A 14,047-nucleotide genomic window follows, 5' to 3' on the forward strand; every position below is an offset into this window, starting at 1 on the left:
GTTCATGAAGGGCCTAAATTGGAGAATTAAAATGCATGTGACCATAAGGGATATTACTCTATAAAATAGCGGACTTATCACTATGATTCGTGTGTTTTGTTCTTTGATGAGGGTTGTGTTAGTACTTTCACCAAGTGGAAGAATGTAAGATTTTCCCTAATAATATATATATATATATATATATTATGGTCTTAATTAAATGGTGCAAGTTAACTAGGCTTATTAAGTAGTTTGGTTGGACCCAATAACTAGTAGTTGTTATTCAACCAGACTCTGTGCCTATAAACCTGTATTTATGGGATACAAGGTAAGCATTGTATAGCACATACAGTTCACGGTACTCATACTGCTCAGTTGACACCAGTACATCTAGGGTTCTGAGTCAAGTATGAGACAAATATGGTTAACGGTCTACCATTCAAGAGGCATTACACCAACTGTGGCTGGAGATCAACACTGCTTTTGCTTCCACTATTACGAGGTCAGGTTTCTCGTAAATTATTCTGTATAGTTAGATTATTTATATCTAACAACCTATTATAATCCCATACATATAATACAATAAACAAACTTGATACATATTACAATTTCATACATATAACACAATAAACATGATACTCATTACAAGCCCATACATATAACGCAATATACAAACATGATATCGATAACAATCACACACACATATAATTCCAGTGCGGTCGGTGCGGTTCACACCACTCAATGTTAGAAAATGCACCACGCAATGTTAGAAAACGCACCACAATGAAAATACATAAAAACACCATAAAACACACCACACACCCAAAATAATGCACCATAACTCCCCTGCCCCTAATGGTGCACTTGCTGACACTATGTGGTGTATATTTGCATACCTAGTGGTGTGTGTTTTGGTGATGTGTACCTAACGGTGCATTTTTGTGTGGTGCATTTTCTAACACTGAGTGGTGTATATTTGTATACATAGTGGTAAGGCCGCACTGTTCACACGTTAAGGAGTGGCCACACCTGAACATGACCCTATATATATATATATATATATATATATATATATATATATGCGTGAAACCAGGCATACAAGAAGCTTTAACCAAGCGGAGGAGGAAAATTCAGATCAGGCACCTGGTAATGTCGAACCTCATTGAGATCCGGAAGTTCGGCAGCTACTTCCGACTGAGCTAGCAGAGCATTATCTGCGGGAGGGGCAGCTATAGGAGGAGGCGGGGCAGCCGCAACTTGACTGTCAACTGCAGGAATTCCAAGTCTTGGCAGCACATTGGCCAAATGGCCTCTATTGAAAAAATGAGGGTAGGCGATTCTCCCCCCCCCCCCCCCCCCCCCCCNCCTCTCGAACTTGGCTTGTGTCTCGAGACTTAGTTGATGTCTCGTAGACCCTTATTCCTCCAGAGTTGTCTCGTGCCTGCTTCTGATCTATCTGTTTGCTTACAACACGAAAACTTCTAAGTTGTTCAAACAAGTTTACCTTAAGCTTAAATATTTCCCGAGTTGAGCTCAAATTACCCGGTTGTATTTTCGCTCTTAGTTTACTTATCGAACTTACATTGTTTTGCCTATGTATCGAGACTTGGGGATTCTTACTTAACAGTTGGTATCATCAAAACCTATTACATGATGTTCCTAACAATAGTGTATGTTAAGATTCCAAATTTATGGACTTAGAGTTTTTTGTTTGTTCTCTAAGTTATTGGAATGATTCTGTGACTTAACTATCTTTTGGCTATTTTAATGAATGGGAGTGACAGACCTGTCAACTCTGAGCTCTTAGCTGTTAGAGGTAGTGTTCGAGTTTAGTTTTAAAGAAGTCACAGAATACAGTTAGCATTATGCTAACATTAAGAGATCTCTACTTAAAGCATGCTTTTAAGGATTTTAGAGATCATACAGTGTACTCTTTTGTACAAATATTTTGGATGGTTTCTTCTCTTCAGTTGTGCACATAATATATTTTGAGAAACATCCCTTAAGTTACAGAGAATAAAGATTGGGTTTGTTCATGAAGGGCCTAAATTGGAGAATTAAAATGCATGTGACCATAAGGGATATTACTCTATAAAATAGCGGACTTATCACTATGATTCGTGTGTTTTGTTCTTTGATGAGGGTTGTGTTAGTACTTTCACCAAGTGGAAGAATGTAAGATTTTCCCTAATAATATATATATATATATATATATTATGGTCTTAATTAAATGGTGCAAGTTAACTAGGCTTATTAAGTAGTTTGGTTGGACCCAATAACTAGTAGTTGTTATTCAACCAGACTCTGTGCCTATAAACCTGTATTTATGGGATACAAGGTAAGCATTGTATAGCACATACAGTTCACGGTACTCATACTGCTCAGTTGACACCAGTACATCTAGGGTTCTGAGTCAAGTATGAGACAAATATGGTTAACGGTCTACCATTCAAGAGGCATTACACCAACTGTGGCTGGAGATCAACACTGCTTTTGCTTCCACTATTACGAGGTCAGGTTTCTCGTAAATTATTCTGTATAGTTAGATTATTTATATCTAACAACCTATTATAATCCCATACATATAATACAATAAACAAACTTGATACATATTACAATTTCATACATATAACACAATAAACATGATACTCATTACAAGCCCATACATATAACGCAATATACAAACATGATATCGATAACAATCACACACACATATAATTCCAGTGCGGTCGGTGCGGTTCACACCACTCAATGTTAGAAAATGCACCACGCAATGTTAGAAAACGCACCACAATGAAAATACATAAAAACACCATAAAACACACCACACACCCAAAATAATGCACCATAACTCCCCTGCCCCTAATGGTGCACTTGCTGACACTATGTGGTGTATATTTGCATACCTAGTGGTGTGTGTTTTGGTGATGTGTACCTAACGGTGCATTTTTGTGTGGTGCATTTTCTAACACTGAGTGGTGTATATTTGTATACATAGTGGTAAGGCCGCACTGTTCACACGTTAAGGAGTGGCCACACCTGAACATGACCCTATATATATATATATATATATATATATATATATATATATGCGTGAAACCAGGCATACAAGAAGCTTTAACCAAGCGGAGGAGGAAAATTCAGATCAGGCACCTGGTAATGTCGAACCTCATTGAGATCCGGAAGTTCGGCAGCTACTTCCGACTGAGCTAGCAGAGCATTATCTGCGGGAGGGGCAGCTATAGGAGGAGGCGGGGCAGCCGCAACTTGACTGTCAACTGCAGGAATTCCAAGTCTTGGCAGCACATTGGCCAAATGGCCTCTATTGAAAAAATGAGGGTAGGCGATTCTCCCCCCCCCCCCCCCACGACCAGTGACAGAACTACTGTGGGGCAGTGGGTGCAGCTGCCCCCACTCACCCTACCCCCACCCCTACCCCATATATAGCATTGTATGTATATATTATGTATATATAGTACATATTTTAGATATAAATATAAGAAAACAGATTTGGTAAACAAAGGATTGGTTAGACAAGGTGGTAGATGTGCATGTCTCTATATGAAATGTTGAGGTTAGCTTAATTAGTTGGTATGTATATATATATATATATATATATATATATATATATATATGTATGTATGTATGTATGTATGTATGTATGTATGTATGTATGTATGTATACATACATACATACATACATACAATGTATGTATGTATGTATATATATATGTATATATATTTACCCTAAATTAATTAATATATATAATTTTATATATTAATAATGAGATATGTAATTTATAATGTGTTTTCTATTTGAATTATTTTATCAAATTAATTATGTTTCATATTTTGTTATTATTATTTTTATAAAGTTTTGATGTGTTTTATTTTTCGCCTATATCCAACAATATTTATCATTATATTTCTAAAGTGTTTCTTTTTTTTTTAATCATCTCTTTATTTTTTATATTTCGCTCCCACTGGAAGATGTTTCTGGATCCGTCCCAGCCCACAACTACCATGGAGCCTCATGGGCCCGAAAAGTGCTTGGCGGCTATTAAACTGCCTCCCACACACGTTGCAAATATGATTCTGTTGTGGCTGGGCAGGGGATGAGAATTGGAGGAAGAAGAGTCATTAGCACTGTTCCTAGACATCTTGAGTTGCTTCAAATTAAGAAAACAAATGTTAAATTAATTAACGGAATCAACGAATGGCGGTGAAAAATTAATATATAGTGGAGGGAAATATTTATACTTTGCTAGCATACAATATAATATGCTTATGCCTTCTACGTTGTTTTCATGAATAATTCAGGACTAGAATGACAAAGATGAACTAAGTAGCTTTAGTTCCATATTTTTCTTCTCTTTTTTTATTCACAATATATACGCATTATTTTTCCGTGGTTGGTGGTTTCTTTACAAAAGGAGATTACCGGCCATTAGCTAAATCATCTAAAATGAACCTCAACAAAAAAATGCAATTGTGGTGTTAATATCAACAAATAGATTAAGCAATGTTTCATTTAAATATATATACTAGAAGTTATTTTTTTTTATTAAAATTACTAGATTAATTGTCAAATCAATATAGTTAAATTTATCGTTACCATTCTGTCTAGACATATTAAGACGAATTACTTGCAATTATCAAGATTAGAACCTCAGTACGTCATAAAGTATGAATTGAAATTGGAGTTCATAATCTCAATATAATATACAAAATTAGAAGTTGATTAAACATCTTAATAACACTTTTTAAATTAAGGCATCATTCATTGAAAAAAAATTCATAAATTTCTGCATATTCAAAATTTAATAAGCTAATTAACCGTCATGTTCATTACAATCCGTTGGACAATGTTTAAAATTGAGTTGTGTGCAATTATTCATTTAAATCGAAGGTTGGTAAGAACAAAACATTTTTTTTCCTTTCATCTCATTCTTCAGATTGGTAGTGGTAACAGAAATTTATTTCAGTTTCATGTACACTGAATAAATAAATGGCCTGAAGATATAAGTCCCACTCCATATATATCCAAAGCCAAGGATCAAACCCTTAACCTTAAAGTGTGAATGAGTTGCTCCCACTCAACCACACCCTCTAGGCCTCCAGGTTTTGCACATTACTACTAATAATATATTGTCATATCAAGAAATAAACAATAAAATTTAAATTATCTATTATAATTGAAGTATAATATTCATGTAATGTCGGTAAACTTTTTCAAATTGCCTCTTCAATTCGAGTATTGGTTGTGTAGTTTCCCATAAATTAAATGCATATAATATTCAAGTAAATTCCATATTGTTATCACATTCCCTGAACAATTTAAGCTATAATATAGATGGATAGTTTGAGACTAGGGAAACTAATACTGATAGTACGTTGCTGTTAGAAATTTTAGCAAACAAGCATTGCAAGTGGTAATTTTGCAGTACAGTACATGAGGTCCACTTTCGATTTGAGTCGGATGAACTTGTATTTGAAACTAGTAGACTTGCGGAGTTGCGCTCATCGGGACAGCCAGCCCAATGAGAATCAGAAAAGGCATGGAGCTCCCATTCTTTGAGGATCCATAGAAGGATACAACGCCCTGTCCGGCGGAGGCATTGGTGGAATGTTGAAGTAAGGCATAGGTGGAGGTTGGTCCTGGCTACCACCAGGGAGCGGAAGAGGCTGGTTCTGCTGCTGTGATATCACAGCCCTTGGCAACAAACCACTATGAGCCACAGTAGCCTGCTGTCTTGCTTCATCAAACTCGGGCTTGCTGAGCAACTTCAATGCAACTGGATCATTTACCCCGTAGTAGCGGTCTTTAATTTTCTGCAGTGACAGCTCCCCTGTTTCAGGCATCTCATGCCTATAAGGACACTCCAAACCTCTTGTACATTGACCCCGAACATAAAAACTGCAAACATGAGCTCCATTTCTCTTGTAGTATGGGGTAGTTCGTTGAAGCTTCAAAATAGTATCATTTGGACGGACCTTCCCATACGAAGATTCATAATCGTCTATCCCGGCTCCTGCCCTGCGCTCATGCTCCTCAGCAAAGTATTCACTCTTTGGAATTGATACTAAGCGCAGTGTCTCGGACCTGAACTGGCAATCCATATTCAAGATCCAGAACACAAACTTGGCAAACATTCTTCAACTTGCTGCAGGTTTGACATATCTCAGTTTTCTTGTGGGCATCTCGACCTGGCCTCCACCTAAAAACAGTGAAGGGTCGGGTGCAAATCTTGCCTTATCATAATCAGCTTTAGTCATTCGAACGTATGGACTATCACCAAGACACGACTCACATATAATCGGAAAGTCAGATCGCTCCCATCCCTCAGCTTCAACATCTCTCAATAGCCTATGAGCCATGAACCCGTTGTAACTTTAATCCCACACCTGGAGTTAATTTATACACGAAGATGCGCTGATGAGAACTGAATTTTGTATTCAATAGAGTTCAATATTACAATAATAGAAGATAGGGATATATATACAATAGAAATCTCAAGTAGACAGTCCTAATGTGACTCAAATACAGTCCTAATAAAGATGACCCGCTCTCTCCAATTTTATTTATTCTGGTCTGTGAAGCCCATCTCGTGCTTTAATCAAAGAAATTGCAATCATTTGGTCCACACAGCTGTGTGGGGCAAATTACTGTGTGGATCATACTATCAAATAATGTACATTATATTTAGAAGATGTATATTATTTGTGTACTGAATATACATCAAATAATGTACATTTAATATATTAAAAAGGGAAAAGGGTCAAATAACCCCTCGAACTTTACCTAAGAAGTCAATTAGGCCCCTAAACTTTTTAAAATAGCAATTAAACCCATCAACATTGTATTTTGGTGCAAAAAAGTCCATAAACCTGTTAATGACCTGTGATCACAGGTCAATAAAGTTCCGATCAAATTTCCGGCACACTAACCCTATTCCAACACAAAAGTCATCGGCGACCGTCGAACGGTCGCCAGTGACCCACTGGAGAAGGCAACCACTGGGTTGCCTTCTCTAGTGGGTCACCGGCAACTGTCGATTAGCTAAATCATCTAAAACCTACCTCAACAAAAAAGTGTAATTGTAGCAATTGGATCAGGCAACGATTCATTTAAATATATATTTTAGAAGTTACTCTTTTATTAAAATTACTAGATTAATTGTTAAATAAGTATAGTTAAATTTATCGTTACTATTCTATCAAGCTAAGATACATTAAGACCTAATTGTAAACAATTATTAAGATTAGAGCCTCAATCATATATTATGAATTGAAATTAGTGATCATAGCCTTAATATATTGAACAAAATTAGAGGTCGACTCAAAATCTTAATAGCACTTTTTAAATTGAGGTATCATTCATTCATTCATTTAAAAAAAAAAAAAAAAAAAAAAAAGACAATCCACAAATTTCAGCATATAAAAAATTTAACAAGTTAATTGACGGCCATGTTCGTCAGAGTCGATTGCACAAAGTATATTATTCATGTAGTGTTACAAGTTAGACTTTCTCCAGATTGCCCCTTTTAAGTATTGGTTGTGTAATTTTTCATAAATGAAATATTCAAATGCATTGAAATTGTATGGTGGATCTTGAATGTACAAGATCATATAAGCCTATGGTTCCTACTTATTTTTATCAAGATTATTTATCTGGATTAGTTACTGGATCAAATACAGATAAAATAAAGTAAATAAACAATAAAGCAAAAAAAAAGGAACCAGACACCAGGAATTGATTATGCAATTCGGAGCTACACTCCTATGTCTGCGGGGCACCTTACGCCAGCCCAATCAAATAGATGATCACAAGAAGTTACAAGGAGTCATGAAACAACCATAATATATCAATGGTTACAAAAAGAAATCCTAACTATGCCTTTATCATCTTCAAGTTGACACCGTGCACGTCATAATCAAGCATCAACAATACAGCAACATCAAGCACTCATATACGCTGATCAAGTCTCAAAATAATAGGTAGAAAATTTGTATAAAGCTTCGTGAAATCCTGGATTAGTATAGCAAAGTAGTTCAAGTAGAAATCACAAGTTTTGGCGTTGTTTATATAGTCGAACCTTCAACCAATATGATATGAATTTGTGCAACTGAAATTCCCTCAAAATATGCTGCAACTTTCATTTAAAATCTCAGCAAAATTAGTGGATCAAAGATACCAAATTCGATTAGAAGAAAATGTTCATTGTACTGCATTCTAACGCTAATCCAGACTGCCTGTAGCGAATTCTGACTATGATCCAGAATACTAATCCAGCATAATAAAATGCAACTTATAAACTAATCTATGTTTTGACTAATAATCAGGCCAATATAAAAGGGTCCAAATGTGTATCATTTGTACACTTACATGCATATTATAATATTCAACACAATTCCATATTATTATATATTTACTTATGTTTCAAGACACATAAACATACACCAAGGTCCGCAGTGCCCTGCGAACCCTAGTCCATGGTATAAGGATTGAAACTCGGTGGTTAATGCTTTAGCTACAACTGGTTTGCCTAGCTCTCTGCCTCTTTTGTATTTTTCGTTTGTTTCTTTGTTAAATTCGATCCAAGCTGTTCTCTTGTATGATTTTCGGTAATTTGCTACTCCTAAACGGTACTATCAATAAACAAAAATTTCTTTCCCTAAAAAAACAGATACTAATATTTGCAAAGTTCATGTTTTGGTGAACTTTAAAGTAATTTAATTAATTAATTTGGTTTTAAAAACAGAATTTAACCAATTTCCAAACCTTTACAAAAATGTAAAAAAAATAAAAAAACTCATCAACTACCTAAAGTTAATTTAATTAACTGATTAACTAAATTTATTTTAAATCCAAACCAAAACCAAAAAGTGAATCCACTCAGAGTGATGCTTTTACTATGGTAGTCAAGAGACCATTTTGATAATTTTCTCAATTTGATTGATGATTGATATTCAAATCATCATTTTCTCTAAGTCAATTTAGATATTTTTAAAATACATACATGCATGATGTACGTACGTTGCCATTGATCATTATGTATTAAAATCTTCACTCCCGATTACCATGGAGCCTCATGTGCCCGAAGAGTGTTTGGCGGCTATTAAACAGCTTCCCACGCACGCCACATATATGATTTTGCTACGGCAAGGTAGGGGAGGATAATTTACAAAAGAAGTGCCATCAACATTATTCGTAGACATCTGGAATTTTTTCAAATTAAGAAAGCAAATGTTGAATTAATTACCAGTGATGATCGGAGGGGAATTAATATATATTGAGGAGGGAAAGATTTGTACTTTGCCAGCAGACAATATGTTTAAGCTTTCTACTTTATTTTCGCGAATGATTCAAGATAGGGATGACAAAAATGTACTACAGAGCTTTAGTTCCAATTTTTTATTATCTTCTTTTTCATTTTGTTTCACAACATACATGCATCAATTTTTCGTGTGGTTTATTTAGAAAAGGAGTGTACCGGGCATTAGCTAAAGCATAAAAAACCAACCTCAAGAAAAAGTGCAATTATGGTTTTAATATCATCAAATGGATCATGCAATGGTTCATTTAAATATATATTCTAGAAATTACTTGTTTATTAAAATTACTAGATTAATTGTCAAATGCGTATAGTTAAATTTATCGTTACAATTCTATCAAGATACAATAAGACCTAATTGTGCGCAATTATTAAGATTAGAACCTCAATCATATATTATGAATTGAAATTGGTGATCATAGCCTTAATATATTTACATATTGTAAAAAATTAGAGGTCCACTCAAACTCTTAATAGCACTTTTAAATTGGGGTATCATTCATTAGTACCAAAAAAAAAAATCCACAAATTTCAGCATACTAAAAATTTAATAAGCTAATTGACAGCCATGTTCGTTACAGTCGGTTGCGCAAAGTTCCAATTGAGTTATGTTTGGAGTTATTCATATTGGTTCAAGGTTGTTAAGGATAGTTAGTATAGTTTAAACTGCAACATTTATGTAAACCACTAATGAATTGAAAGCGGTAGAGAACAAAACATTTTTGTTTTCCATTCATCTCATTTTCCTGATTGGTACTGGTAAAAAAAAAAATTCAACATGATATCAAAATACAATGAGTATTTTAATTACATGTACTTTGAATATATAAAGATAAAAGAAACAATTGACAGGCGTATAACTTGATATAACTCAAGTAGATCATGGAGCAAATAGGATTCTCTAGGAAGGGTCTTTATTCAATAGTACGGAGTAAATTACCAATAGTTGCATGAAATATCTCATTAGTTCTTAATCTGATCGGGTTTCAGTTGCGGTATGAAGCAGCTTTAAGAATTCATGAGCAATCTTCAATCTAGCATGTCTAGCTACGCCCCTTAGGAAGATTATGAGATCGAGCTCCAAATAATAATTCTAAAGGGTAGAAGAATGTAAGAAGTTAATCAAAGATTAACACATACACTTTGCGCGTAAGTATATTATGCGTATTGTACGTTGATTTTGTGAATGATTCAAGACGAGGATAATAAAGATATCCTAGGCAGCATGAGTTCGATTTTTTTCACAACATACATGCATTATGTTTTCGTGGTCGGTGGTTTCTTTATAAAGGAGTTAAACTGCCATTAGCTAAAGCATGATAATACAATTAAGATGTTTATAAAGTACATGCACGCACGATGCAAGTTGTCACTGATCATTATGCATTAAAATCTCCACCCAAGGGTACCATGGAGCCTCAACTCATCCGCCTGAAGACTTCTTAGTAGCTGTTAAATTGCCTCCCACACACACCACATATATTATTTTGCTGTGGTTGGACGGTGTCCGGTCAGAAATATTTCATCACTTTCATTGATGACTTCTCACGATTTTCCTATGTGTATTTACTTAATCATAAACTTGAAGCATTGGATGCCTTTAAATTGTTTAAAGCTGAAGTTGAAAACCAATGCAACAAGAAAATACAGATAGTTAGATCTGATAGAGGTGGTGAATATTATGGTAGATATACTGAAAATGGACAAGCACCTGGTCCCTTTGCTAAGTTTCTTCAAGAACATGGGATTGTTGCCCAATACACCATGCCTGGTTCTCCAGACCAAAATGGTGTAGCTGAAAGAAGAAATAGGACCCTTCTGGATATGGTGCGGAGTATGCTTAGCAATTCTAAGCTTCCAAAGTCATTGTGGGCTGAAGCACTTAAGACGGCAACGTATATATTAAACCGTGTTCCAACCAAGGCTGTCCCTAAGACACCATTTGAGTTATTCAAAGGTTGGAAACCGAGTTTGCAACATATGCGTGTTTGGGGATGCCCGTCTGAGGTGAGGATTTATAACCCACACGAAAAGAAACTTGACCCAAAGACCATTAGTGCTTTCTTTATTGGATATGCACAGTCGTCTAAGGGTTATAGGTTTTATTGTCCATCTCATATTACTAGGATAGTGGAATCAAGAAATGCTAAGTTTCTTGAAGATGACTTAATCAGTGGGAGTGATCGATTTAAGGACTTAGTCCCTTCATTTGATCATACGGACTCTCGGCCTTCTACGTCATCTAGTGGTGTTGTACTTATCCGCAGTGCTCATCCAGTTCTGCCTGCAGATATAACGCCCACTATTGAGATTCCACAAGCTGTTGAGGCTCAGCCTTTGGAAGGACCAGTTCAGGACTTACAACAACCCCCTGAACCGGATTTTGAACCAATGGTTGAACCAAATCAGGATTTACAGCAAGATCCTGAATCGATGCAGACTGAGCCAATTCAAGAACTGCTCCCAGTTCCTGAAGAGGTTGTTGCCCCACAGCCTATGCAAGGTGGTGGAGAACCAACTTTAAGACGGTCTACACGGATAAGGCGATCAGCACTTCCTAGCTATTATGAAACTTATCTACAAGAATCTGACATAGGAGTCGAAAATGATCCTGAAACATTTTCTCAAGCAACAAATTGTGCACAGTCTGACTTATGGCTTGAAGCCATGAAGGATGAGTTGAATTCCATGAAGAGCAATGGGGTTTGGGATCTTGTTGAGTTGCCTAATGGGGCCAAGGCCATTGGCTGCAAATGGGTTTTTAAAACTAAAAGAAACTCATTAGGCAACATTGAGAGATACAAGGCCAGACTTGTTGCAAAGGGATTTACACAAAAGGAAGGAATCGATTACAAGGAGACTTTTTCTCCTGTATCAAAGAAAGATTCATTTCGAGTCATACTGGCTTTAGTTGCACATTTTAATCTTGAGTTGCAACAAATGGATGTGAAAACTGCTTTCCTTAATGGTGATCTAGAAGAGGAGGTTTATATGAAACAACCTGAAGGTTTCTCTTCTAGGGGTGGTGAGAATTTAGTCTGTAAGCTTAAGAAATCCATATACGGTTTAAAACAAGTTTCCCGTCAATGGTATATCAAATTCGATGGGGTAATTTCTTCATTTGGTTTTGTTGAAAATCCCTTAGATCCTTGTATATACCAAAAGGTGAGTGGGAGTCGAATATGTTTCCTTGTTTTATATGTGGATGACATCTTACTTGCCACCAATGATAAGGGGATGCTTCGTGATGTGAAACAATTTCTCTCTAAGAACTTTGACATGAAGGATATGGGTGATGCCTCATATGTTATTGGCATCAAAATTCATAGGGATAGGTCCCGGGGCATACTGGGTTTATCTCAAGAAACCTATATAAGCAAAGTTTTAGAAAGATTTCAGATGAAAAATTGTTCACCATTGCAAAGGGGGACAAATTTAGTTTGGATCAATGTCCGAAAAATTACTTTGAGAAAGAATCCATGGAGAACATCCCTTATGTTGCAGCAGTTGGGTGTCTTGGAAATATTCAAGTCTGTACAAGGCCGGACATTGCTTTCGCGGTTGGAATTCTCGGACGTTACCTGCACAATCTGGGATTAGACCACTGGAGAGCTGTGAAGAAGGTTCTAAGGTATCTAAAAGGAACCAAAGACTACAAGCTTGGGTTTAGGCAGACGGACAATCTAGATGTTGTTGGCTATTCTGATGCTGACTTCGCTGGCTGTGTTGATTCTCGAAAATCAACTTCTGGGTGCGTCTTTATTATGGCCGGTGGGGCTATCTCATGGAGAAGTGTCAAACAGTCCTTAATAGCCACTTCTACATGTGAAGCCGAGTTCGTTTCCTGTTTCGATGCTACTTCTCAAGGTGTTTGGCTAAAGAATTTTATCTCAGGGCTTAGAGTTATGAACTCTATATCAAAGCCATTGAAAGTCTACTGTGACAACTCAGCTGCAATCTTCCTGGCTAAGAACAACAAAAGTGGGAGTCGAAGTAAGCACATCGACATCAAATTCTTAGCCATTAGGGAGCGTGTCAAGAATAAAGTTGTAATCATTGAACACATTAGGACTGAGCTGATGTTGGCAGATCCCTTGACTAAAGGCATGCCTCCATTTAAATTCAAGGATCTGGTTCAGAAAATGAGACTTTCATCTATTTTGTAATTTGTATATACATCCAGTTCAATAAAATTCTTTTGCATTCAGACATTTTCTCAATTAAGAGTGTGTGCACCTGCATTTGCTTTATATTACTGAGAAAATGTACTAAAGTTGGACTTGAAATAAACATAGGGTTTGTTTCATTAAGTTTTGTTTCCTAATTAAGTGCTTAAGGGCAGTTTGCATTTGATCATAATGGATACTACTTGTATTAATGAGGACATATCACTATGGTCGGTGTTTTTCTGTTCTGGGGCAGGAGTGTTTGCACCAAGTGGGAGAATGTAACGTTTTCCTGTTATTATTATCATAATTATTATAACATTAGGATTAATTATAGTAATATTAAGTAATTGATATGTGGTGCAACACTAATAACCTAATAGCTGGGCTCCCATTATGATTAGGAGTCTGGTTAGGGTTTAGGAGACCTATTGGAATACAACCACAATGATGGCCAGTGGTTATATATAGGGTCACAAGTCCTCTCACAGCTCACACTACATTCCTCATACACCATCTAGAGAGAGCTGAGCCCAGTGAGAGACAACAACGCTTACGCGAAACTCT

The 14,047-nt window shown here is 36.1% G+C and overlaps 1 protein-coding gene across 1 annotated transcript; it reads right to left on the reverse strand.

The window, feature by feature from the left end:
* Positions 1 to 5,526: 5,526 nt before the first annotated feature.
* Positions 5,527 to 6,368, reverse strand: LOC116012875 (zinc finger CCCH domain-containing protein 40-like). Its single transcript, XM_031252550.1, is given in 3 exon segments — positions 5,527 to 6,052; positions 6,054 to 6,231; positions 6,234 to 6,368. Coding segments are annotated over 3 exon segments (828 nt in total). The 5' UTR covers positions 6,358 to 6,368.
* Between the last annotated feature and the right edge of the window lie 7,679 nt (positions 6,369 to 14,047).

This window comes from Ipomoea triloba, chromosome 3 (assembly GCF_003576645.1).
Source record: "Ipomoea triloba cultivar NCNSP0323 chromosome 3, ASM357664v1".
NCBI lineage: Eukaryota > Viridiplantae > Streptophyta > Magnoliopsida > Solanales > Convolvulaceae > Ipomoea > Ipomoea triloba.